Below are 26,533 nucleotides of genomic sequence, written 5' to 3'. Positions count from 1 at the left end.
CGCACTTCACTGGATGCACACACACACACACACACTGGAGAGCTCGATGCTGGATCACACTGTGGACTTAAAATGAATATTCTGCAGGTACTGCTCGCTGTTCTGTGTAAGTACTTATGCAAACATATTTGTATTACAATTTTGTCATGCTGTAAAACTGAATGACAACATCTCTGAACTTTCGGCTGAAGTATAAATAAGTCATTTGAGGAAAATACTTTTATACAGGAGATGAATGGGTTTTGTGTATATGTGAGAAATTAATTACCAGTTTTAGCCTTTTTGTTTCCTTTGAACGAGTCTGTGAGGAAAGTTTTTTGTGGCTCACTGTATAAACTATGATGTGAATGTATGCACTTTCCCACTATTTGATAACATTTTCACACAATTTATGACATTGTAGTTTGGTTTTAGCATGTTTTGCACTGACAAATATATATTTATGTGTTAATAAATTCTCAGTCTACATATTTCATGTAGCTATGTTAGCCAAGTTTGACAGTTTCTCTCAATTTAGCTATTACTAAACTCCAGGTCTGGAAAGTAATAAATGTTTGTTAAAAAGAAATGTATTATTCAGTTGTTTTTTTACCGTACAAAATCAAAGCAACAGATTTGATTATTTAAGACCATCCTTTACATTAGAAGTGCAATATTTTGCTTGCTGATTTTTAGTTCCCAATTCCCATCATGCTTTGCACAGGACTGAATCTGGAGTTTGATTCTTGAGATTAGGTGTTATTAATGTGTTTTGAGTAAAGGGAAAGAGCTGTTATGTTTTAATGTTCGGTAAAACTGAAGAACATGTATCCATGTACAAGTGTCCTTTGCTGAAGTTGCTGACAAACAAAAACACTTGCACAACTCCGTTGATGCTCTGTAAAAAATAAACTCCATCCACTGGTTCCTTAATGCTGTTTTTTTTTTTGGTAATCTGTGCAGGGTTGTCTTGCTCTGGCTACCAATAACACACTTCTTTTGTGACATTTCGCGACGCTCTCGCTCTGATCAGTGAAGTCTGTTGTGCTCTCATTGCTCTGCTATACGGGAGCGTGCGCTCTTCCGGCAGAAGTGCCCTAGGACCCATATAAGGAAATTCTGCTCCATCTAACGTCACACAGAGCCATACTCGAAAAAAACTTTACGAAACTTGTGACAAACCGGAAGGAGTATTTTTGGAACAGAAATACTCCTTCAAACATACAACTTAATTTTTGAAACTTTGTCCATGTTTAGCATGGGAATCCAACTCTTTAACAGTGTCAATAATGAAATAGCATTTCACTCCCCCTTTAAAAGTTTCTCCTTTGCGTTTTTAAAAGGTTTTGTGTACAGACGATGTTGTCAAAATGATTCCTGTTCCCATGGATTCACGAAAACGATTAAAACTATTTAAAAAAAATCCATATTATTCATACCATGCCAGTAGATGGCGATGTCATTTATGAAGAAACACCACTCGGCTACACACACACACACACATATCTAAAGACTGAACACATAATACGCATGAGCATGACGTCACCGTTTTCACAAATTCACATTTTTGTAGTCACGGAGACAGTAAGGCTTTTGTCATGTAAACGAACATGACATAAAAAGTTTGTAGGTGAAAACTGTATCGGGTAAACTTCCTAAGTTCAACTAAAAAAGTATGTCTAAAACTAAAATCAAAAAGCATTTTTCGTGTATTGACAAAACAATAAAACCTAATATAATTTTGACCAAAAAGTTTGCATTCTGTATGATGATTAAGAATTTTTTTTTTTTTATTATTATTATTATAAGGGCCATGTTTGATGGTAATAGGGTTTAGATAACCTGGGGACAAAATGTCAAGCATTTTTAATAAATTATGTTCAATGAAATCTTGCTCTCTTTCTTTCTCTTTCTCTCACTATATATATATATAATATATATATTTGTGCTGTCAAATTATTAATCGCGATTAATCGCATCCGAAATTAAATTGACATTAAATTTAAATAATTGTGTGTTGTGTATATTTATTATGTATATATAAATACACACATGTATATTTCAGAACATTTTTTATATATATTAATATGTATTTATAATATGAATTATATGAATTTACAGTGCCCTCCATAAGTATTGGAACTGTAAAGACAAAATTTTTCTGTTAAGAAATCTGTAAATATGATTAAAAGATGAATATGAGACAAAACTACAGAATGTCACATTTTATTATTGGGTGATTAAACGCAAAGATGTTTTACCAGCTAAGAAGATCAGGTCATTTAGTGTTTCATCTCCCTATCTGATGTGTGCAGAAGTATTGGAACAGTTTTGAAACTGAATTGATGGACCGATGAGACAAAGATTAACCGTATGGAGTGAGTTTTGGTTCTTTATTACATGCGAGAAAATAAAAGATCTGAGAGAGAAAAAAAAGTTTGAGAGAAAAAGTTATCACACTGATAGCAAAAAAACATTTCATGAGAGAAAAAAGAATATTTGAGAGAAAAAGTTTTCATGCCAATAGCAAAAAATAATAATATTTGAGACTAAAAAAAGTTTTGAGATAAAGTATTTTGTCATAGAACATAAAAAAATATACATTTGAAATTTTTAAAATTATTTCTGAGAAAAAAAATCTCTCTCAAAATACTTTGAAAAAAACTCTCAAATATATATGTTTTGCTATCAGTGTGAAAATATTTTCTCTAAAAAAAAAAAGTGTTTCTCTCGAAACGCTTTTCTTTGCTCTTGATGCAATTTCTTGCTCTCGTGTCAGGATTTTGCTTTCACTGTGAGAATTGTGTCATGGGCGGGGCCACGTTCCTATTGGCCAGTCGGGTGAGCATCGTCTTGTCTTGGGAGTCGAACTGAATCATTACACCATTGTTCGGTTCACCTGCATAGAGGCCGCCTCTGCCTTATGGATAGTTAAGTTGAGCAGTGAGCACGGACACTCCAATGTTTGGGTAAGATGATGACACACAGCTGGCTGAGCAAGTTCAGTATCACTGAAGATTAAACATTAAAAAATAGCACTCATATTCATGAATGAACGTGCATTATATTATTTGCTTGCTAATCGCTAGTAAAGCTAACCAGCCATCATGCTAGGTAAACTTGCAAACTCACCTGGTTTATACTATGTTTAAATCAAATGCCAAATTAATGTTTTGATTTAGATAGTTTCACGCCTTATTTAGTGAGTAGTGAGCTAGTTTCTACCTTTGCACTTGCTAGCCTCAAAGCACCTGAAGAGTAACTGCTTGTTCTTACAACCTCCCGCACAACTTTCAACTAACGTTAGTATGCATGGAAGGTGGCAACCCTACAACTAACGTTAGACAGTGATTGACATACCGTTTGAAAGATTTAAAAGAAAAAATAATTACCATGACAGTACAGGCACAAACATATTTGTGGGTTGCTAATGTAAGAGTTAGTCCTAGACCTGCAATTTACCTTGTCAGCTCTAGACCTCAGCTAGATGGTAAAAAATATTTAGAATAAGCCCCGTGTAGCTGAGTTTGCGAGCTATACATGCAGTGTAGCTAAACATGTGCAACAACCATACAAAGACTATTTTAAACAAAACTAGGTGGGACACTTTCAAATGGTATATCAATCACTGCTCACTACTCACTAAATAAGGCGTGAAACTATCTAAATCAAAACATTAATTTGGCATTTGATTTAAACATAGTATAAACCAGGTGAGTTTGCAAGTTTACCTAGCATGATGGCTGGTTAGCTTTACTAGCAATTAGCAAGCAAATAATATAATACACATTCATTCATGAATATGAGTGCTATTTTTAATGTTTAATCTTCAGTGATACTGAACTTGCTCAGCCAGCTGTGTGTCATCATCTTACCCAAACATTGGAGTGTCCGTGCTCACTGCTCAACTTAACTATCCATAAGGCAGAGGCGGCCTCTATGCAGGTGAACCGAACAATGGTGTAATGATTCAGTTCGACTCCCAAGACAAGACGATGCTCACCTGACTGGCCAATAGGAACGTGGCCCCGCCCATGACACAATTCTCACAGTGAAAGCAAAATCCTGACACGAGAGCAAGAAATTGCATCAAGAGCAAAGAAAAGCGTTTCGAGAGAAACACTTTTTTTTTTTTGAGAAAATATTTTCACACTGATAGCAAAAAATATATATTTGAGAGTTTTTTTTCAAAGTATTTTGAGAGAGATTTTTTTCTCAGAAGTAATTTTTAAAATTTCAAATGTATATTTTTTTATGTTCTATGAGAAAATACTTTCTCTCAAAACTTTTTTTAGTCTCAAATATTATTATTTTTTGCTATTGGCATGAAAACTTTTTCTCTCAAATATTCTTTTTTCTCTCATGAAATGTTTTTTTGCTATCAGTGTGATAACTTTTTCTCTCAAACTTTTTTTTTTCTCTCAGATCTTTTATTTTCTCGCATGTAATAAAGACACATTTCTAACTCCATAAACCTTTATCTAAGTGATTGGAAAGCAAAAGTGTGGAGAAAAAAGGGAACTGCAAATGATCCTAAGCATACAAGCTCATCTGTAAAGCTTTGGTGGAGGTGGTGTCATGGCATGGACATGCATGGCTGTCTCTAGAACAGGACCTCTTCATTGTAATGATGCTAGTGCCATCACGTATAATGGCACTAGCAGAACGAACTTGGAAGAGTACAAAATCATCTTGGCTACCAATATTCAAACTCATTAGAAAGCACTTCATATTGGATCAAGACAATGACCAAAAACACTCTGCCAGTTCAGTCAGGGACTTTATCACAGAAAAGAAATGTAAAGTCTTAGATTTCCCAAATCAATATCCAGATTTAAGTCCAATTGAACATTAATTTCACCAGCTGAAGTTGAGACTAAAGCCAGAAACTCCCCAAAACAAGCAACAGTTGGAACTGGCTGCATTGAAGGCCGGAGAAAAGCATTTCAAAGCGGAAGAGCCAGAGTCTGGTGATGTCTATGGGTTGCAGACTCACTGCTCTGATTGCATGCAAGAGATCTGCAACCAAATAGTAGCTTTGAATCTTTTACATCTGCCTTAAATTCAACTGTTCCAATACTTATGCTCACATCAAATAGTGGGATGAACTCTAAAAGTGCTGTCCTTTTTAATTTGGTAAAACATGTATGTGTCGAAAGACCTAATAATGAAATGTGACATCCTGTAGTTTGTTGCATATCTTTTAATAATACCTGCAAATGTCTTGACTCCACAGCAGAGAAAGCAATTTTGTCTTTACTGTTCCAATGCTTATGGAGGGCACTGTATACTGTATATCTGATTGAATAAGTTGTTTACACTCTTAAAAATTACAGTTCTTGCATCAATGGTTTCATGAAAATCCTTTAACGTCCATGGAATCTTTCCATTCCTCAAATGTGCTTTAAAGTGGGGGAAGAATCTTCCTTAGATTATTGAAATGTTCTTCACACAGAAAAACATGCTTATTTTGAGTACTGTTCAATGAAAGGTTTTTACAAGAACCAAAACTGGTTCTTCTATGGGATCGAAAAACCCGCTATTTTAAAGTGCGTGGCAACCACAAACAGCCACAAACAGTTAGTGATCTATATTCCTTGGTAAAATAATTGTTTATTCAGATTATCATTAGTAATAAATGTAGCTTTACCCACACAGTGGTCAAAACATCATGGTTAAATGGTGTAGGATGCTTGTCAAAAGTCTGTTCTGAATGGTGTCACAGATCAGTGTCTAAACTGGCTTACTGATCATAAAGAGTGCACTGGACCGGAAGCACATTCTCTCTCTCTTTAACCCCACAGTCTGACCTCTCCTTCCTTTGTTTCCGTTCAGTTCTGTTCATGACTTAATTCATGCTCTGTCTCGTTTCATGTGTCCATCAGCACTGCAGCCCACTACACTGTTAAAAGGCTGTCTTTGTGTGCTGACTGTGTGCATGTCTCTTTAAATAATGAATGGAGAACTCATATAGAGGACATGTCACTGTCACTTCATTCATGTTGACCACACTTATTTTTAGCGGATTATGTAATTTCTACTGAGCTTCAGATTAAAATAACATAAAAATAATAGATGATATGAATGATGCTCTGCTCAGGCGTGTTTGTACAGTCTCTTTATCAACTCACAATCATCTGAAAACTTCCTCATCAAAAGTCAGTATCGGTGCACAGGAACATAACTGAGACTGTTGAAGTTAATGATTAGGATTTGTGCACTCACATGATTCAAAGTGTAATGATGAATCATTCAATTGAAACCTGCGTGAATGCAAATATTATATTTTTAGAACATGAGACACTTTTAAACTATGTTTTTAAAAGGTTGTTCCTTTATCAATAACATACTCATGTAATTTGACCCATAAAGCTCCTTCACAAAACCGTGAGGTTCATCTCTGTAAATATTGTTTACTGTCTCCAAGAATGACCACATTAAAGTTTTCCTGCACTCCAGTCGCCCCATCTCTCATAGGTTCACATTCGTGCTGTAGCTTGTCTGCATATCAACACACATGCGCACACACACACACACACACACAAACACATGCGCACACACACACACACACACACACACACAGAGGGTTTAATGTTGCTTATCAGAACAGATATTGTTCTGCTTCCTTATTCTTGTTCTTTTGTTAGTGTTGTTAGTATAATATGTGTATGTTGTATATAAGACAAAATCCTGATATTTGCATGTCTCTACAGGTTTCAGCATCGATAAAGCTCAAGGTTTTAATGTGGGGACTTCTGGAGCTAAGATCTTCTCACAGTTGGCAACAGAACAGTTTGGTTACTCTGTTCAACAGTTTAGCAACAGTCAAGGAAAATGGTGAGACATAAAATACAAATTGAAATTGAGTGTTCATTTAATTAGCTTTCTTACTTAAACTGCCATTTTTGTCTCTTATATTCATCAAAGCTGCACTTATTTGATCAAGACAAAGTTAGAAAATACAGTTAGAAAATACAGGTCCTTCTCAAACAATTAGTATATTGTGATAAAAGTTCATTATTTTCCATAATGTAATGATAAAAATCATCAGTATTCAAACAATAAAAGACCTGAAATATTTCAGTTGGTGTGCAATGAATCTAAAATATATGAAAGTTTAATTTTTATCATTACATTATGGAAAATAATGAACTTTTATCACAATATGCTAATTTTTTAAGAAGGTCCAGTAGTAATTTGAAATATCATTACAATTTTAAACAACTGTTGTCTATTTGAATATACGGTAACATGTAATTGATCATTTAATCCTAAAAAATATATTAATATTATTAATTAGATAATTATAAACTTGTTAATAAAAATAGAATTTCTGTATTAATAATAAAAATAACCATTATTTTATTTGCACACTAATAATAACTGATAACAAATGTTTGTTTATTAATTGATTTATTTCAGAATTGTGGCAGTGTTGTTTGGAATTTTGGATTGTTGGATTTTGTTTATTTGGAATAATAAGGAACTCATGTAACAACACTGTGTTATATAGTCCTGGTTCAATTTGCATAAAAAAAATAAAAAAAAACATTATGCCAAGCAAGCAAAACCTGCATGCATGCCTTTTTCCCAAGTATTTATTTGATTTTGAATGGGTCACATGACCTGAGCAGCAGGCCTGTGATATGCTGAACATATAGCAGCACAGAGACTGATTTACCCACAGTATCGCTTCTCTCAGTGCACTCTATACACAGCAGACACACTTCCTGTGGCTGATAAATGGCTATATATATATATATATATATATATATATATATATGGGAGATCACAAAGAGGCCAAGTTCCTCTAGCATCTATCTGCAGGAAAATGAAGGTCTTCCTCTTATTCCCAACTGCAGTAATACATGTTCCCAAAGCCAGCAAAAAGTCACTTATTGTACATACTGTACATAGGCACAATATACAACGTTTCCTCTAAAGCACAAAGCAGTTTAATCAACACTGGGCACAACTTTCCTAACATCTGCTAACTCCATAATTGCTACACAGAAGGGTCACGGACCTTTCACTATTATTTGTCATGCCCCTAAAGTGTTGTTGTTCACTTATGGTCATCTCCACTGTCTAGACAGTCTTTAAATGCATGTATTTCTTAAGATCCACGCTGGTGTGCAGCAGGTCAGATGAGGCATTTCCTGCTCTGCTTTGGGGGGTGTTGGTGACATCATTCTAATTGTGAGTCAAGCATTGGCTCTGTCTGAACTCCCACAAACACACATTAGAGACCCCTAACAACCATTTCTATAGACAATGAGTCATTATTACCCACAGTCCTTTTCAATCAGAATTCCTTGTATCTGTTTACTCACATGTTTTCAAAAATCCCCTGAACTTTCCCTACACAAAATTCCATTACTTTTTTACTCCTTAGAAGCACAATACTATTATACTATTAATTAAAACTAACCTAAAATAAGTAGAAAATCTGTCATCATTTACTCACCCTCATGTTGTTCCAAACCTGTGTGAGTTTTTTTTTTTTTTCTTGTGTTGAAAACAAAAGAAGATATTTTGAAGAATGTTGTTAGCTATGGCAGTCAATGGGAAGGGTCAACTGTTTGGTTACACACAGTCTTCAAAATAACTTAATTTGTGTTCTAAGGAAGAAAGAAACTCATACAACTTGAGGGTGAGTAAACATAAACAGATTTTTTGGGTGAGATATCTATCCCTTTAACCCCTTAACCAGCATATAAAATTATACAACAATAAACAACACTCTTTCTTCTTTTCTTTTCCTTTACATTTTTTTACAGATTGTGTTAATCTTATTTAAGAATCTAAATCATTCAAATATTAACCAAATTATTATATAAACCAATATAATATAAATATAAACCAAATTATTATTAGCTAAAATCGGCTATTCTCTAATTAACCTGCTCCTACTGAGAATAGTTTCAATTTGCAACCCTTTTACCCATTCTGTAATAGTTTTATTTTTATTTACTTTATAAATGTTATCAGTTAATGATTTATGTATATAATATTATGTATTTTTAATGTCATTGTTTTTTTTTTCTTGCATTGTCGATTTTAATTTAAAAAAATTCATAAATATGTGTATTTACATACATACATAAATACATACACATCTGAACCCAGTTTGTTTTTTACTGTCAAAGGATGTGAAGTGATTGAGCTTGTGTGTCAGTGTTTGAGGAATGCTGTGTTTAGTCTGGGCAGTGCACCTTGATCACATGATGGCCACCTAGTAGTGATATTCTGTGTAATTAAGTGGGTGTGTTGGATGATATAATACATGCCCATGCACCTACACACATGTAATCTCAGATATGCTTCCAAATATACACCCTACTGTGCCACTGGTCATTAAACGCTGTTTTCGCAATCCTGTTGTGTAGAATATCCTTAATAACTGCTCTGTGCTCTGCAGCCTCACCTTATCCTGTACTTCAGGATGATAGTACTTGATCTAACACCTCTCACTGCTCCCCAGGCTCCTCGTGGGTTCCCCATGGAAAGGATACCCTCAGAATCGGAAGGGAGATATCTATAAGTGTGAGATTAACAGTCCTGGAGCCAGCTGTCAGTCCCTTAACCTTCAAAGTAAGCAAACATTTCCCATCATTCCCAGTATCATCATCAACAGTGTCCTTCAGACAGTATCTGTGGAGACCAGAAGCAAAGTCTTAGATTTTAATAATACATCTTTTAGAATGATAAAGTAGTGAAGCTGAAGATCACTGTGGTTAATGTGCTCTCAGATGCTGTCAATGTGACAAGCATATCCAACAGCAACAACATCAACATGAGTCTTGGTCTCACTCTGACTCCAACCACCAAAAACGGCGGGTTTATGGTGAGACTGTTGTTTTCTGTTTACTTTCTGCTGTTTTGGCGCCCGTACCAAGGAAGTTCCCCGTATGTCTATAAATGATAAATGAGAAGTTCTATTCTTTTTTGAGAAATGAATGCATGCTTTGAGTGGTTTATGTAGGATGTCATGTGCTTGGGACTCATATTACGTTACATTACGTTTGTGTTTCAGACGTGTGGTCCTCTGTGGGCTCAACTCTGTGGAAGTCTGTACTTTTACCCTGGAGTCTGCGCTGAAGTGAGCCCACAGTTTACGCTCCAGTCATCCTTCTCTCCTGCTGCTCAAAGTATGAAAGCATGAAAGTTTACTGTTCACATTCAAGGGATAGTTTAAAATGAAAATTCTCTCATTAATTACTCACTCTCATGTCGCTCCAAACCCATAAAACCTTTGTTCATCTTCAGAACACAAATTAATATATTTTGGATGAAATCCGAGAGCTTTCTGGCCCTGCATAGACAGTAGCACAACTACCACGTTCAAGACCCAGAAATGTAGTAAGGACATTGTTAAAATAGTGCATGTGACCTCAGTGGTTAAACTTTTATGGCAGTTGTGTTGTCTATGCAGGGTCGTAAATCAGTCAGATTTCATAAAAAAAATCTTAATTTGTGTGCCGAAAAATGAACGAAGGGCTCTCCCTTTAACTATCCCTCCAGCAAATTGTTAACATTCATGTTGTTTTGTGTCTACACAGCTTGTAGCAATCAAATGGACATTGCCCTAGTTTTGGACGGATCCAACAGTATATACCCATGGGAACCAATTGTTAACTTCCTCGTGAAAATGTTGGAAAACTTAGATATTGGACCTCAAAGCACTCAGGCAAGTCAGACAGCTGGTGTGCCATTTCAGCAGTTTTTGTAATATTTCTAGTTAATATATTTCTGATTTCATTCATAACAGGTGACTGTGATGCAGTACGCTGTTGACACCTCCTTCGAGTTCTACCTGAATTCCTATCGGACAAAAGAGTCCATGATTAAAGCAGCTTCAAATATTCAACAGAAACAAGGATTAGAGACTAATACTTTCAAAGCCATTGATTTTGCAAGGTATGCATGCTTCTTTCTGAGAGATGCCATTGAAATTCCCCCACACACCCGACTTAAGCTTCATGTTGGGGTCTCATTTCTGGAGACGTATCCCCAAAGCACTAGTAAATAGATACTATTGGCATTTCTCTGGTGATGTAGATTCAGATGACATCTCATCCCTTTTGAACACTATCACTTAAGACTAAGATCTCTAGTGCTTCATTACACCTACAGTAACCAGACAGACTCCAGACGATGACTTTGTATATGCTTTAATCAAAGCGTGACCTCATACCAGTCACAGAATCATCACAACTAAAACAATACAACAGTTTATATTCTGTAGCATAGATACATGGCAAGATTACATGTTCATTACATAATTCTTCTGTACTATATGTGCAATTCAGCAAACCTCTTCTCTTGTTACTGGCAAGGCAAGGTCCTTTTTTGATTACGTCATCTTGTTACTCAAGTATAACTCATGGCTTGTTATTGTTTTTAATGGGTTGCTATGTACGTCTACATTATTGCAACACATCAACTAAAGTGTTAGTACATTTTGTTTGCAAAAGCATATGAATGTTATCCCTGTATTGAAAAGAATGTTAGTTATGATTAATTAAAAATTTCCTTCGACATTTCTTAAAATATGGGCACATTAAGGAGATAAATAAGCTCTCCTTAAAAACACTCTTCACATTTAAATCATGTGTCTAACATTGGATATGTATACATTACAGGAAAATTATTTTAGTTAGTTATCAATATTTTGCACTTTTTGCATAACTTGCCATTATTGTGATTAGGTGACATACCATCAAATTATTACACTTGCAAGTTATATTTTCCTGTTTTGTTTTGCTTCATATACAGTATCACTTTTATTTCATATACTGTATCTAAAAGTATACATTAAAGCCATTTAAAAAGTTGCAAAAAATAAATAATGAAGGCTTGATAAAAAGTTTACAATACTGTTTTATCATGTTTAATATAATAATAATCATAATAAAGGTATATAAATAGTTTTTAAAAATCCCCAAACAAAAAGTACCCAAAGTTGTAATATATGTAAAAACACTATCATTGTAATTTTTTTACACTAAACACTTTCTTTTGATTTTGTGTTTTGGTGTGCATGTCTGTCGGATGATTGGCTCTCGTAGACAGAATGCATTCCTAACCAAAAATGGAGGTCGTCCTGGGGCCACTAAAGTGATGGTGGTGGTAACTGATGGAGAGTCACATGATGGAAATCTGAGGAACACAGTCATCCCGGCCTGCGAGAGACAAAGTATCACTCGCTTTGGTATTGCGGTTAGTGATAAAAAAAAAAAAAAAAACAAGATATGCAGTCATGGATTCATATATGGGTCTCAATATTCAGTATATTTGAATGTTGTGAAGAAATAGATTTTTGCATGTTTTAGGTGCTTGGATATTACATAAGGAATGACATTGACACAAGCAAACTCATCGCTGAGATTAAGTCAATAGCCAGCAGTCCAACCGAAAAATACTTTTTTAATGTGTCTGAGGAGGCGGCGCTCATAGAGATCGTCGGGACTCTTGGAGATCGAATCTTCAACATTGAAGGTCCGTGATTATGTCGATTATATAAATAAAAGCTATTTTAAAAGTAATGTGACGAACATGGGTTTCTTTATTGACATGTATTATGTCAATGATCGTTTTCTTTGTTCATTTCACTGATGTGTTTAGGTGTTGGAAAGGGTACTGGGGATAATTTCAAAATGGAAATGTCCCAAGTCGGTTTCAGCGCACACCAGACCAGAAATAAGGTTCCGGCTTTATATATCCATGTGTTTCCATTAATGCTTTTTAAAGACCTTCTTCCTTCTGGTGGTTTACAGTACACTGACTATTGGTTGTAGGATCTGATCTTACTGGGAGCAGCTGGAGCATATAATTGGATCGGGACCGTTGTGCACCAAACTGCTCAGAAATCTGATGTTTTGCCCAAAGCTGCTTTTGAGAATGTCTTGGATGACAGAAACCACAGTTCATTACTTGGTAAGTATCGTGCTTGGTTAGTTTTACTGCATCTAATGAACTGAAATATCATAATTATAATTTACCTTTACATTAACACTGCAATATTTCACTAAAAGGTAGCAAATTAGATTAAATCGCTGACAAAATTCATATTGTTAATTGGTAGCTATGCTTAAACCGACTACAAAATCATCAAAACATCCTTAAATCAAGTTATGAAAAGATAAAACAAGATAATTCCTTAAAACATGATACAAATGCAAAATATTAAGATGAGTTATGTGGAAAATACTGTAAGTGTATTTTGTTGTTAGCTTGTTTTGAAAAATTATGGTAATAGAACAAGAGCAGTATACTTTATATTCAAAATATGAAGAACAGGCCTTAAGTGGATGTTTAGACATTGTAATGGGAAACAATTAGTTTCTGTTTCCTCAGTTTAATTATTTCCTGTCTTGTGTTCAGGATACTCTGTGGCGTCTGTATTTGACGGCTCGTCTGAGTTTTATGTGGCCGGTGCTCCTCGTGCCGTTCACAGAGGACAGGTTGTAGTTTACAGTATGAACAGCCAGAATCAGCCGGTCATCAAAGATTCACAGAGAGGAGATCAGGTACTCGTCTGTCTGGGATCTTTAGTTTGTTTTAGCTGCGTTACACACTCAAGTCCTGTGTTAGATCAGTGTGGTGTGTGGTTTGCAGATCGGCTCTTATTTCGGCAGCGTTCTCTGTCCTGTCGATGTGGACGCTGACGGTGTTACGGATCTGCTGCTGGTCGGAGCGCCGATGTACATGAGCGAGGAGAAATCTGAAACAGGAAGAGTCTACCTCTACACCATTACCACGGTGCTTTTCTCATTTGTCTTCCATTTCCTTTCTGTGGATGCCCTCCTCTTCTTCCTGTAGTTGAGGAACTCATTCCTGGTATTCGGTAATATTTCAACTTGGAATATACATGGTTTTCAACTACATTCGACTTCTAAGTAGCTACCCCACATCATTAAATCTCCAAAAAAAAAAAATTTTTCCCAACTTTTTCACTAACTTTTATTAATGAAGCTAAAAATATACAAATTTGTTTGTCTATGGTCTTTTTATTTTTGTAAAAAAATATAATATATATTTGTTTTTTTTTTATTGTTTTAGCCCTTCACTTGTCATATAGTAATCAACAAGAAATACTTTTGTTCTTAATTGTCTTCCCTATATTTAAAAAAAATATATTAATGTGACAAGGTGTGAGGGGTTGAAGACTGTAATACATTTGATTGGATACATTACCTTAAATGTAAATTTTTGGTTCATTTTGTCCACTTGTTTATGGGTCAACATATCTGTATGGCCAGCATTGTCTTTCTGCTGCAAATGTGGGTGCAATTTCTGATTTGTGATGCTTGTCAACGTTTAAGTGGACATATTACATCAAAAATTATATTTAAAACTAAATATGATATATGAAAATAATGTTGAAAAAGCAATAATTTTCCATCTTAATTTTATGTGACGGGTTGAGTTGTTAAGCTTGACAGTACCCTCCCTGACTATAACATGCCTCAAAGATATGAATAAAAAGTTTAAAACTACTAAAGATTTTCTGCACCACTATTAAAGAGCCCTGAGTTATGTCATTTCTGGGAAATTATGTCACATATGAGTGGAATCTAAATTATTATGGGCATAGAATGGTTAGAGTTCAGACAGAGGGACATAACTTTAAAGTCTGGTTTTTATGAAATATTTTGCATAATAAAGAAAAAATTATATATATATATATATATATATATATATATATATATATATATATATATATATATTTTACATTACATATATATATATATATATATATATATATATATATATATATATATTTACATTTTTATATATATATATATATATATATATATATATATATATATATATATATATATTATATATATATATATATATATATATATATATATATATATATATAATATATATATATATATATATATATATATATATATATATATATATATATATATATATATATATAAAAGAAAGGAACACAGATATATAATTCTTACATTTTGTTAAGTTTAACATTTTGCTTGGTTTAAGATAGATATAAGACATTATTTTATGCTAAATAATATAAAAATGCAATAATTATTTTTATTTGTTATAATGGGCATCCCAAAGCTTTGAGAAAACTTTTAACAATTAATTTTGGTGAACCACCACTTTAGAAACTCTGAAAGGAGGACTGAAATTTTGCCGAATCCCAGGAATGACCCAGTTAGCTACACTACAAAATGCAGTTTCATAACAAGGTTCGGGAGGAGCACGTCAGATACTTAGCCTAATTAACACAGGTGGAGCCACTTAATATAATTAACATACATTATAACATTATTTATAACAACCTTAGGGTATAAATACAGCTGAATTAGCCTACCTGTCTCCATTGATGGTTTGTCAGCATCCCCCCTCCATCCCCATCTCCTCCACTAGAGTTCATTTTACACTTTTACATATATGGGGGGGTGGGGGGGGGGGGGGTGGTAAACTAGGATTGGGCCATTCCCGAGCTCGGAGCCCCTTCTCCGGACAGCACGCCAAATATGCACTATAATACTTCAGCTAATTATATGTAAGTGTGAACTCGTGAACTACTAATGAAGAGTAAAGCAAGGCAAGTTTATTTATATAGCACATTTCATACACAATGGTAATTCAAAGTGCTTACATAAAAAGAAATAAAATAGTCATAAAAATAATCATATCAATAAAACAAGGGATTTAAAATGAATTGAAACCAGTCAAAATAGAAAATGATTGTATATAAAATACAGTGCAATCAGTTCGGATGTACTGTAGCACAGCGCTCATTCAATAAATGCACAGCTAAACAGATGAATTTTGAGCCTTTATTTAAATGTGACTAATGTTTTAGCACATCTGATCTCTTCTGGAAGCAGGTTCCAGCTGCGGGCGGCATAATAGCTGAAAGCGGACTCCCTTTGTTTTGTGTGACCCCTTGGTGTTTCTAACTTGACTTGAGCCTAATGATCTGAGTGTCTGTTAAATTTATTTTCAGTGAGCATATCTGCAATGTATTTAGGTCCTAGGCCATTTAATTATTTATAAATGAGTAAAAGTACTTTTAAAATCAATCCTAAATATAACCGGAAGCCAGTGTAAGGACCTGGTGCATAGCTGTGATAGACAAATTGGATCTTTCTCATTATTTAACAAAGTGTGAGTATATACAAGCTAAACAAGAGCGTTGCAAGAATTGAGCCTTGTGGGACTCCATGTCATGGACATCCACTTAGACTTACTGTATGCTCTCCTAGATTCACATACCTCTCCCTTCTAAGTATGACCTGAACCATTTGAGTACCATCCCAGAAAGCCAGACCCAGTTTTCCAGTCTGTCTAAAAGTGTCATGATCGACAGGGTCAATACCAAATTTTTGCTATTAATTGCTTCAAAAACATAGTATCTTGTTTTTGATGTTGCGGTCGAATCTGTCTGACTTCTGTAAAACTTGAGGATGTTCTAATTGCCTTCCTTATATTATTGATCTCAGAAAAGAAGGAAGCATTTGCTGTTGGAGAGCTTTTGACTGGGAATCTGACTTGGGGAATTTGTCAGTCTCTCAACTGACAAACTGTTACTGTTGAGTTAAAACTTGTTAAAACTTATTGAGTTTTGAGAAGAACCTCTGTCTAGCTGTGGCTAGGTCCACCTTTAAAACATGACAGCTTTTTTTATAGATGCTATAGTGAATTTCAAGTTCGTCTTACGCAACATCTGCTCACTTTTTCATCCTCTGTACTGTGATTTTTGTCTGCCACCATTACCAGGAGGAGATTTATTTTCACTAAATACCTCCAAATTTAGTTTATGGTATGGGATTGGTACAATATTTAAAAGTTTTTGACTTATGCTTACTAAGGCTGCAGTTATTTGATAAAAAATACAGTAAAAACAGTAATATAGTGAAATATTATTACAATTAAAAAAAAAGTTTATTATTGTAATATATTTTTAAAATGTATTTTTTTCCTGTGAATTTTCAGCATCATTACTCCAGTCTTCAGTGTCACATGACCCTTCAGAAATCATTCTAATATACTTATTTGCTGCTTAAGAAACATTTATGACTTTTGCCTTAATAAAGACATCATTTGTTGCTTGTTAATATTTAGTAAGGTAGTAAATTTAGGTTTTGATTGCAAAATATAAGATGTCACAATAAACTGTCTGTATGTTAGTAGTACTTACATACTGTATCTGTTTTTATTAATTTATTAAAATTTTTAACAGGGCATCTTGAGTAACCAGGGTTTCTTGGAGGGTTCTCAAAAGAATGCTCGGTTTGGGACGGCCATCATTGCTGTCCCCGATCTAAACCTGGACGGGTTCAGAGACATTGTGGTTGGTGCTCCGCTGGAAGGCAATGGCCAAGGTGCCATTTACATCTACTATGGAGACAGAAAAACCATCAGAAAGCAGAGCTCACAGGTAGAACCGAAATTCACAGAGTCCTCGACACACATGAAATATATCAGCTAATGTCCAAATTCAAAACATTCTTACACATTCAGAAAATTGTCGGAGCGAAACTGGACCCAGCGTTGAAGTTCTTCGGCCGCTCTCTGGACGGCAGAGTAGATATGAACGGAGACTCCGTCCCAGATGTGGCAGTGGGGGCTTTTGGGAAAGTGGTCCAACTCTGGTGAGAATTTAAACACATCAGCCTTCATTTCACCAATTGATTTTCATACTTTGTTGGGGTGTAAAACAGCTCGATTAGACCGTCCCATGTAACACAACACAATGTTAATTAGTAATACTTCATTAACGCCCCACCTTCAACAATTGAGTTAAGTGCAGAACAGCTGCAGGGACGGCCTCAGTCATGGTGGGATATGTAGATGTGTTTGTGGCCAGGGAAATGATTGCTCCAGCTGTCCTCTGGAATCCCATTTTTCACCTCAGAAATCCTCGTAACATCAGCTTTCTGTGGGACTCTTCTGTTGGTTCCAAAAGCCATAAATCACTTGAAGTGTTGTGTTTTAATTGATGCATTCCTGACCTCTCTCATCATATGGTTTTATGTAGGAGTAGAGGAGTAGCAGTGGTCACGGCCAAGGTTTCCTTCTCCCCTGACAAGATCAGTATCCTGAGTAAACCGTGCCGTTATAGCGGGAGACAGGTGTCCTGCTTCAAGGCTAAAGTGTGTTTTAGTGCAACATTTAAACCAGTGACTCCGCTTGGGACAGTGGGTAAGGATACAATTCTGATCTGGACTGTATTTATTTTGGAGATGGACACATTTTGTTTGATGAAAGTGATGTATTTGAACTTTCTTTTATATGAACAGTTATCAAGTACAACTTGACCGTGGATGCCGACCTACAGTCGTCTCGGGTCAGCCCTAGAGGACACTTCAGCAACTTAGATCGAGTCGTCCAGAAAGACATCAGCGTCCCTGCACAGGACGTATGTGAAGAGCATGACGTCTATGTCCAGGAGACCCCTGACCTCGTCAACTCGATTTCTTTGCGTGTGGATGTGGTCCTCAGCCATCCAGACGCCAACCCTGTACTGGACATCTTCAGTCCTTCTGCGTGGGAATCTTTTGTGAGTGTTGCAAGAAGCTCATTTTAAATTTTTTAGTGTTTTAAGTGCCTTTGGTTTACTGTGAAGGACATGTGATAAGAAAAAAGGCAATTCATCTAAACGATTACATCAACTATGTCTGGAACTTTCAAACTATGATGGCCAAATACGATGATCCCCTTGATGAGCAACCCGCTTTCTAACATATAAAGACAGCTATATGTTTTTATTAATACAGACCCATTTATAGTATGCTATGTGAGGAAAAATAATGTTATGATAATAAATGCATATATATAATTATTATTAAAGTTTGATTAAATTATATATCTATATCCACACACACACATATATATATGCATATTTTGATTGTAAATTATATCCCATTAATTGTATATAAAATAAACTAAGTACAAGATAAAATTTATTTTAGCTTATTATAGCAATTTTAATAAAAATATTATTCCAAAGACAATAATAAAAAAATTATATAATACAATTAATTCAGTACATACATCCCAAGGACAGATGAATAATGTTCTAGAAAGAAAATAATATATATATATATATATATATATATATATATATATATATTTATTTTTTATTTTTTTTTTTTTACAAAACTATAGATATCTATCTAATATTTATCTAATATTTCTATATCTAATATACTATTAAAATACTTTTTTAATCTCTCAATTTTTCCATGGACCACCATGGACACCAGTTTAAAAACCCTGACTCAAAATTGGAGAATGCAGAATAATGTCCAGAAACTGTTCCTAAATCCGCACTGTGGTTTTGGTTTGGTCCAGATCCCGTTCTCAAAGGACTGTGGTGAAGATGAGGTTTGCATCAGTGACTTGGTACTGACTGTGCAGAGCGAAGAGACACTTGGGTAAGATTTCCTCAAGCATATGACTGAAGGTCACTGCACACTTTCATTCGAATTCTTCACACGTTATAAAATAAATACGACCTTACGTTGTCAATCACATTTACATACCCCCTCCGAAACGTTCCTTCATCATAAAAAAATTTGGATCGGGTTCGATTTTCTGTGGGGGTTTTTGGCATCCGTAGTAAGCATTTTGATAGGAAAGACCGACGAAATAAAAAAAGTAAAAAAAAAACTCACAAGAACTCAGTGTGCAAGGACCTTAAAACTGTGCAAAATACTATACAACCATCTCTTATTAATGTGCAATTAGTTTCTAATTAACTAGCACGCTATTTAATTAGCAAAACATTTTGGCAATGCATCCGTTTATTCAATCAATCAAAAAAATAAATAAAATACAAGTTTTTTTTTTTTTTTTTCTAGCAAAACCTCACTGGTGGTCAGCCAGAACAAGAGAAGACTCTCCTTCACTGTGACCGTGACGAACAGGAAGGAAAATGCGTACAACGCACGAGTGTCGGCCAGCTACTCCAGTAACCTGTTCTATGCTTCTGTTACACCACAGGTAATGCAAACTATTCATCATGTACTTAAAATCAGCAGAACAAAACTGGGCAGGAGGCTGTGGCTCGCCAAACACTAACATATACAATATTCTAACCATAACTGAAGTGCAGTATAAAATGCATATTTTGCTCACGTCACACATTCTTGTGTTGAAAAAAGCTATGTTTTGCTTATTCAATCTGATTTTGCAGACTGAGGGAGCAGAGGTGAAGTGCACTCTGATGAAAGAATCAGACACACTTATCTGTCAAGTGAGTTATCCAGCGCTGAGGACGGACCAATCGGTGAGGCCGACATCTGTGAGCATTCATCTTCATACAGTAGCTGACTGATGTGATTGTAATGGTTTTGTATGTTTTCCACAGGTCACATTTGTGGTCAACTTTGACTTTAACTTGAATCGGTTTCAAAAAGATGCCATTGTTGTCTTTGAGGCTTTAAGGTAAACTGTTTTACCCAATTACATTTTTTTAACAATGACTTTTATCATTTCATTTTATCGCTGTGCGTATGCTAAAAGCTATTTAGAATATTGCAAAACATCTGACTGTCTAAGAATGATAATATTACACGCGTGACCTAAAGGTTATCGGTTCATTTTGCACTGCAGTGACAGCACAGAGGAAACTCCTGCTGATAATAAGATCTCGGTCTCCATTCCTGTCCAATACAACTCTGAGATCATCCTCAGCAGGTCAGACATGAAACACATGCTCTCCCCAGTATTTCTTTATGACTGGTCTGTTACTGCATTCTGACATCTGTTTGTCCTGCTATAAAGTTTGAGGTCAGTTAGACTAATACTTTTGTTTTTGTTCAGAAAGGATGCATTAAATTGATCAAAAGTGAGAGTAAAGACATTTGTAATGTTTGAATAAACGGTTTATTTGCATATTAGATTGGTTTATGAAGGATCGTGTGATCTGGAAATAATAAAAGAATAAATTCAATTGTTTCATAAACTCATATAGAAAACGGTGGTGATATTTCACAATATTGCTGTATTTTTGCTTATCAAAATAAATGCAGCCTTGGTGAGCATAGGAGACTTCTTTCAAAAACTATAAAAAGTATATATAAACAAAAATACATCACTGACCTCACAATTATTCATTGTTAGAAAATGCGGAAAGTATGGGAACGTTACTTGTAAAAATTCTAATTAACCATTCATTATATCAGAAATTGTTTATTATACATCACTTTCAAAACCACTTTTTAAAATATATGTTTGCGTCTATGTTGAGTAGTTGTAGCTTTGTCAAATAAATAATGCAAGTTACTTTACTTTCTGACACCTGAGCTGGGCAAAAACAATATAATACATTACTTTCCATAAAAAGTAGCTAAATAACACAGTTAATTTTTTTTCTGGAGTAAAAAATATTGCAATATTGTAATGCACTGGTTTAGTAACTTTCCCTAAACGAAGCCTTTTAACCCATCAGAATGTTTGACTACAAGTCCTCTCTCACTGTCTTTATTATAATTTAATCTCTTCAGAGAATCAACCATCGATGTTTACCTGCTTGAAAAAGAGAACAGTTTCACAACCACAGTGAGGAATTTCAAGGACATCGGCCCAGACTTTAACTTTAATTTAAAGGTGAGTTGACGTGGAAGTGAAACGGATGAATCCCTCAGGCTCTTCACCGCTGCCATCTGTTGGTTTGCTTTGAACAGGAAGTTGCTGGTAACGCTGACGTGAGTGTATTTATTTCTCCAGGTTTCTACAGGAAGTGTCCCGGTCAGCCTGGTTTACCTCACTGTCTCGCTGCCCAACAGCACTAGAGCAGGAAATCCTCTCATCTACGTAACCAGCATTAAAACATCACCTGTGAGCATCCAAAACCTCACATTTATACACTCAATCCATCATAAACATGAGCGAACGCTTTCTCTGTGAATGTGGAAATGATTTGACACGATATTTCCCACAACAGGCTGAACAAATCCATTGTGCAGACAGTCTACTGATCGACCCGTTTAAGATCAGGGAAAAACCTTATACAGTCCGATTCAAAGAGGAGAGTTTCAGAGGAACAGATGAACTGGTCAGTGCTTGTGGATCCTCATCTTAAAAAGTCTTGAAATCCAAGAGTGCCGAAAACATGTGCTTTTGTTATTGTTCCTGACACACAAAGGAAGTACTAATGAATTAAGTATGAAACCCATTAATAATTATTTGCGTAATAAATGTTTTTAATTTGATCTAGATGGAGTTGATTTGCTTGATGACAAATCATGTCTCTGATTACAAATAACAGGATGTCTTTCTTTCCATCCGTACTGATCATCTGTTGGCCATCCACAGGACTGTCAAACGGCCACATGCCGCTCAGTGAAGTGCGTCCTGAAGGGCCTACAGGAGAAGAGTGATTATTATGTGAATGTGACAACGAACATATGGAATGGTACCTTTGCATTGGTAAATAAACTCATCTCAGTGCTTTTCTTGGATCAGTCTGGGCTAATATTGGGGTTAACAGTGTTTGTGTGTCACAGGCTGATTTCCTGTACACCGTGCTCTCTGTAAGAGCTGATATAGACACGTCTCAACCGGAGCTGCTGCTCATCGAACAGAAATCCCTGCAGGTACAGTCAAATCAAGACGGATCAATCATTTGGAAATCAACATTTTTGCCTCAAATATGTGACATATATTTTTGCCAATATATATAAAAAAGAAATAATAAACAAACAACAAAATAAATCTATCTACATTTGCATTTAGCCTAATTGTTTAGCCTTTACTGTAAGATTGGAAATGTATTTTCTTTTCCTGAAATACATTTTGAAATACATTTTGCTATGTCAAATTTAAAACTACATGTGTTTTCATTTTCAAAACTGTATTTCATTAAGTTTTATATTTCATATATTTTGCATATATTTAAAATATCTTTTGGCCTGAAGAATAAATATATGAATTGCTGTGTGGGATCAGCAGTCATTACCCAATGAAGGCTAAATTTACAGCTCAACTCTTGATTGCAGGTTGAAGTCAAAGTGAGCAAACCTGGAGCTAAAGGAGACGTTCCAGTGGGTGCCATTATAGGAAGTGTTATCGGCGGTCTGTTGTTATTGGCTCTTGCAGTTGCATTGCTTTGGAAGGTAATTTATTTTGCCGTTGTAATTTTTATTCAGTCTACATATTATCATTGTCTTCTTTAAAAATCCATGTATTGTTTGCGTTCAGCTTGGGTTCTTCAAGAGGAAGTATCAGCCGATGATGAATGCGGCTGAGAATGACGCGGAAAACCAGGAACTGGAGGAAAAGAGCGAGACACCCTAAGAAATCTGCCAAAACTCATTCGGCGTTATCACTGCTCCCTTCCCTGACAGTAATAGCCAGAAAAGTCTAGAGAGAGCAAACTGGGTTTTTAAAAACTGCCAATTTGATTTCAGCGCTGCAAGTCACATTTTGGCATTCAAATCCCATTCATCTTTCTTACATCTTTTTCTCCTGCTTGACTTGAACTCTGGTGTTTTTGTTTTAGCATTCTTACCACTTCCATTCATTTCCTGAATAGTTAAGTATTCAGCTAACCCAAAGTATACTTCACTTTGCATGAAGCTTGTCAAAGTATCCTCCGTTTGATAGGCACTGGACACATGCGCAGTAGAAAGAGTCACCCTTGTCCAGTGTCTGCGCTACTTCTCTTCAGAAGTTATGAGTGTCTTTGTACTCATTTAAACTCAAGTTGCGGGTCTCCATCCACTACTGAAGCAGTTTATTGTCCTTTTTTGGTCTTCTCTGTTCCTCTTCTGACTGAGAAACAATGGCCTGGGACTGTGTTGCCACCTTGTGCACAAACTAGTCAAAAAAAAGTGCACGTGTGAGCTGACCGTTCATTGTACAAGGGCTGTTCGATGGTTGTGGCTAGAAGGGATACAGCTCCAACCAGAAACTAACAATGAAATTGTATTTTCTTCCTATTTGTGTTTTTTATTAACGTCTACACCTACTCCAACACTAAACATAACCCTTACAATAATGTCAAAAAATAGTAATTATTGTTGTACAGTGTGCCAAAAATTATGCCCAGTAGCTGCTGCTTTATCCCTTCTAGCCTTAACCCTGTTCAGTTGCGTCTATTCAGAATTAATTATATTTAATTATAATTAATTATACTAGGCCTAATGTGAAAATTGGTGGCATGTAAGTAAATGGACCTTTGAGTCATTGACTCACTTAATTGAACAAATTTGATAATTTTTTTATATACTGGAGTACTTAAATCCCAAACTTTTCCCACAAATTTTAAAGAATACCAGGCATATGTTCCAAATTATACAGTATCAGTGAAAAGAAACCTTCACAAAATTGTAGTGAGACCATCTCTGCAATACCAAATTACAAACTCAAACATTTTTTATGACCAAAGCAGCAATGCACTGGCAAAGCAGGCTTTTTGTAAATTCTACTGTGCCACTGTTGTCCACACAATGTAGAAATGAAGCAGTGCCACTGTATGCAACACATCAGGGAAATGGACTAACACTGCATGAGAAAACAAATGATTGTGACTACTTGCACAAATGAATCAAGTTAGTAATAAGAAACACTTTAAAAACTTAACATTAAAGATGTTAACTTTTAAGATGTTAATTAAACATACGTGTTTTCTGCATTGTTTCTTATTACTAACTTGCCATTTATAAACATTAAACAGAGCTTATTTTTATGCACAAATGTATAATGACATTTCAAACTAGTTGACTGCTTTAATGATCTAAGCATTAAATGATGTAGTCAAATATTCTGAAATGTCCAACATATTTGCATGTATATGAAAGTTTTAGTAAATTGCTACATGAATTCAGGGTTTAACTTCTACTGATGTCGTCATGTGACGTTTCAAGGAAATCTTTGAGACCCGTCTAATCAAAGACAACATAAACAACAAAGATTTCCCTTAATGTTTACATGATGTTTTTGCACTGGTACTTTTTTAAATACTTTTTAATTCAAGAGAAGAGTAGAATATGCTCTTCTTTTTTTTCACATTGTTGTTTCATCAGGTGTTACAGGAAAACTTTGAGCTTTGTATTTTTCCAATAAAAACCTCTTGATGCCTCGTGAGATTTACTGTAGCTCATTTGCTATTTAACAGTTCAGCTTTGTTTAGGATCTTTCCCAGTATCCCCCCACAAACACTCCTTGTTCTCTTTCCAGCACGGCTCCCCAGACTCGTATATTTCCTGAAAAGAACAAAATAATTACAAACATGTTCAAAACAATTGTGCAATGTAATATATGAAGAGAAATTATTACACTTTGATGGCATTAATTACAAGTTATTATACAAAAGGGAGGGTTCCACAAACAGGGTACACTGTGGTGTCTTATAACTTTATTATTTTTACTTAAAAACTTCAAAGATAATAATTATACTTAAAGAGGCACAAATCAAAAAAAAATTGTTTTGCTAAAACTATTTGATTACATAAGATTACCTAGAATAAAAATAGCTGGCTTTAAATGAGAAATGTCTGTTTTTTAAGTCATGTTCACTTATGATGGGAAGACAAACAAAACTCATCCATTTTATCTTTACTGACCAAATTGTAGTGTTGACTGCATTTATCAACTTAAATATTGCCCATAATGTTTTGCAAATGTAAGTTTAACAAAAATGTATTGTTAATAGCTTTCTATTATATTAAAATGTATTCTCAAGTTGTATCATCCATGTCTTTTTAGTGTTTATTACTAGACAGTAATAGTATCATACAGATCGATTTTAAAATGTGCCACATTTTGTTTTTGTAAAAAAAAAAAAAAGAAGCAGCTAATTTAATATTGAATCTGACCTCCTGAGGTTGACATTTTTAAAGCACCTCCTTCTCAAAGGTCTTTTTCTTTAGCTTATTCATGTTGTATATGGTTACACAAACCTTTTTCCAGATTGGCACAGTAGCTTTGAGTGTGTCGATGCAGTACTTCACCGCCTCCAGGGAATCCCTTCTGTGTGGTGATGAGATCCCAATTATAACACTAGCTTCCGTTACAGGAACCACACTGTGGACACGGAGGGAAAACATCCTCTAAATACACTGATGTTAAAGTGATTTACTTCTATTATCTAAACGAGCTTCGAGACTCACCCGAGTCTATGCTGTATGTTAATGTGTCTGACGCTGGGCCACTTGGTCCGGACCTCACTGCAGATCTTCCTGAGCTCGGACTCTGCCATTGGACTGTACGCCTCATATTCAAGCCGGATCACTTTCTTCCCCTCAAAATGATCTCTGGTAGTCCCTGAAAGAGGACATCACATATAAAACTGATATGTAGCTGTAAGAAAGCCAAGTCTTAACCGAAGCAATGATGGCATTACAAAGACTGACCAATAAACAGAGACACAGCGCCACAGGAGGGACACGTAACAGATTCAGAAACACGATCAGCAGAGAGCTTGTCAACAGTGAGTGTAATTAGATCCTGACCCCCGTCTGCAGCCATACCTGCATAACAAAAAAAAAATGTATTTATAAAATAGGTTTCTATATAATGAATGTAATATGAAGTATACTATGAAAGACTTACG

The 26,533-nt window shown here is 35.2% G+C and overlaps 2 protein-coding genes across 3 annotated transcripts; one reads left to right on the top strand and one right to left on the bottom strand.

Annotated features, from left to right (window-relative positions):
- Positions 1–25,067, top strand: itga2.2 (integrin, alpha 2 (CD49B, alpha 2 subunit of VLA-2 receptor), tandem duplicate 2). 2 transcript variants are annotated; one of them, XM_052567797.1, is made up of 29 exons: positions 4–106; positions 6,693–6,816; positions 9,464–9,573; positions 9,732–9,826; positions 10,016–10,130; positions 10,542–10,669; positions 10,751–10,899; positions 12,051–12,201; positions 12,315–12,480; positions 12,607–12,686; positions 12,780–12,918; positions 13,366–13,511; positions 13,600–13,743; positions 17,213–17,410; positions 17,494–17,624; positions 18,011–18,174; positions 18,273–18,532; positions 19,327–19,409; positions 19,836–19,977; positions 20,171–20,263; positions 20,345–20,421; positions 20,590–20,673; positions 21,483–21,585; positions 21,706–21,816; positions 21,923–22,033; positions 22,294–22,407; positions 22,485–22,574; positions 22,977–23,093; positions 23,179–25,067. In XM_052567797.1, the coding sequence occupies exons 1-29, from the start codon at positions 73–75 to the stop codon at positions 23,272–23,274; spliced, it is 3,555 nt and encodes a 1,184-aa protein (XP_052423757.1). In that variant the 5' UTR covers positions 4–72; the 3' UTR covers positions 23,275–25,067. The 2 variants fall into 2 exon arrangements, with proteins under 2 accessions (XP_052423759.1, XP_052423757.1); XM_052567799.1 differs by lacking the exon at positions 9,732–9,826 and having other exon boundaries at positions 1–106.
- Positions 24,928–26,448, bottom strand: LOC127966650 (molybdopterin synthase catalytic subunit). Its single transcript, XM_052567800.1, has 4 exons — positions 26,334–26,448; positions 26,091–26,244; positions 25,881–26,004; positions 24,928–25,184 (listed from the first exon to the last, which is right to left on the bottom strand). Exons 1-4 carry the CDS (start codon positions 26,446–26,448, stop codon positions 25,098–25,100), a joined length of 480 nt encoding a protein of 159 aa, XP_052423760.1. The 3' UTR covers positions 24,928–25,097.
- Between the last annotated feature and the right edge of the window lie 85 nt (positions 26,449–26,533).

This window comes from Carassius gibelio, chromosome B10 (assembly GCF_023724105.1).
Source record: "Carassius gibelio isolate Cgi1373 ecotype wild population from Czech Republic chromosome B10, carGib1.2-hapl.c, whole genome shotgun sequence".
Lineage (NCBI taxonomy): Eukaryota > Metazoa > Chordata > Actinopteri > Cypriniformes > Cyprinidae > Carassius > Carassius gibelio.
This window is presented reverse-complemented; position numbering and strand designations above follow the sequence as displayed.

Coding starts and splice junctions, on each gene's coding strand:
- itga2.2 (XM_052567797.1), top strand. CDS start 73: ATGAATATTCTGCAGGTACTGCTCGCTGTTCTGT. Junction 13,744..17,212: donor ACCTCTACACCATTACCACG/GTGCTTTTCTCA, acceptor AATTTTTAACAG/GGCATCTTGAGTAACCAGGG. Junction 22,034..22,293: donor TCAGAGGAACAGATGAACTG/GTCAGTGCTTGT, acceptor GGCCATCCACAG/GACTGTCAAACGGCCACATG.
- LOC127966650 (XM_052567800.1), bottom strand. CDS start 26,448: ATGGCTGCAGACGGGGGTCAGGATCTAATTACACTCACTGTTGACAAG. Junction 26,005..26,090: donor AACATACAGCATAGACTCGG/GTGAGTCTCGAA, acceptor CCGTGTCCACAG/TGTGGTTCCTGTAACGGAAG. Junction 25,185..25,880: donor CTGTGCCAATCTGGAAAAAG/GTTTGTGTAACC, acceptor TGTTCTTTTCAG/GAAATATACGAGTCTGGGGA.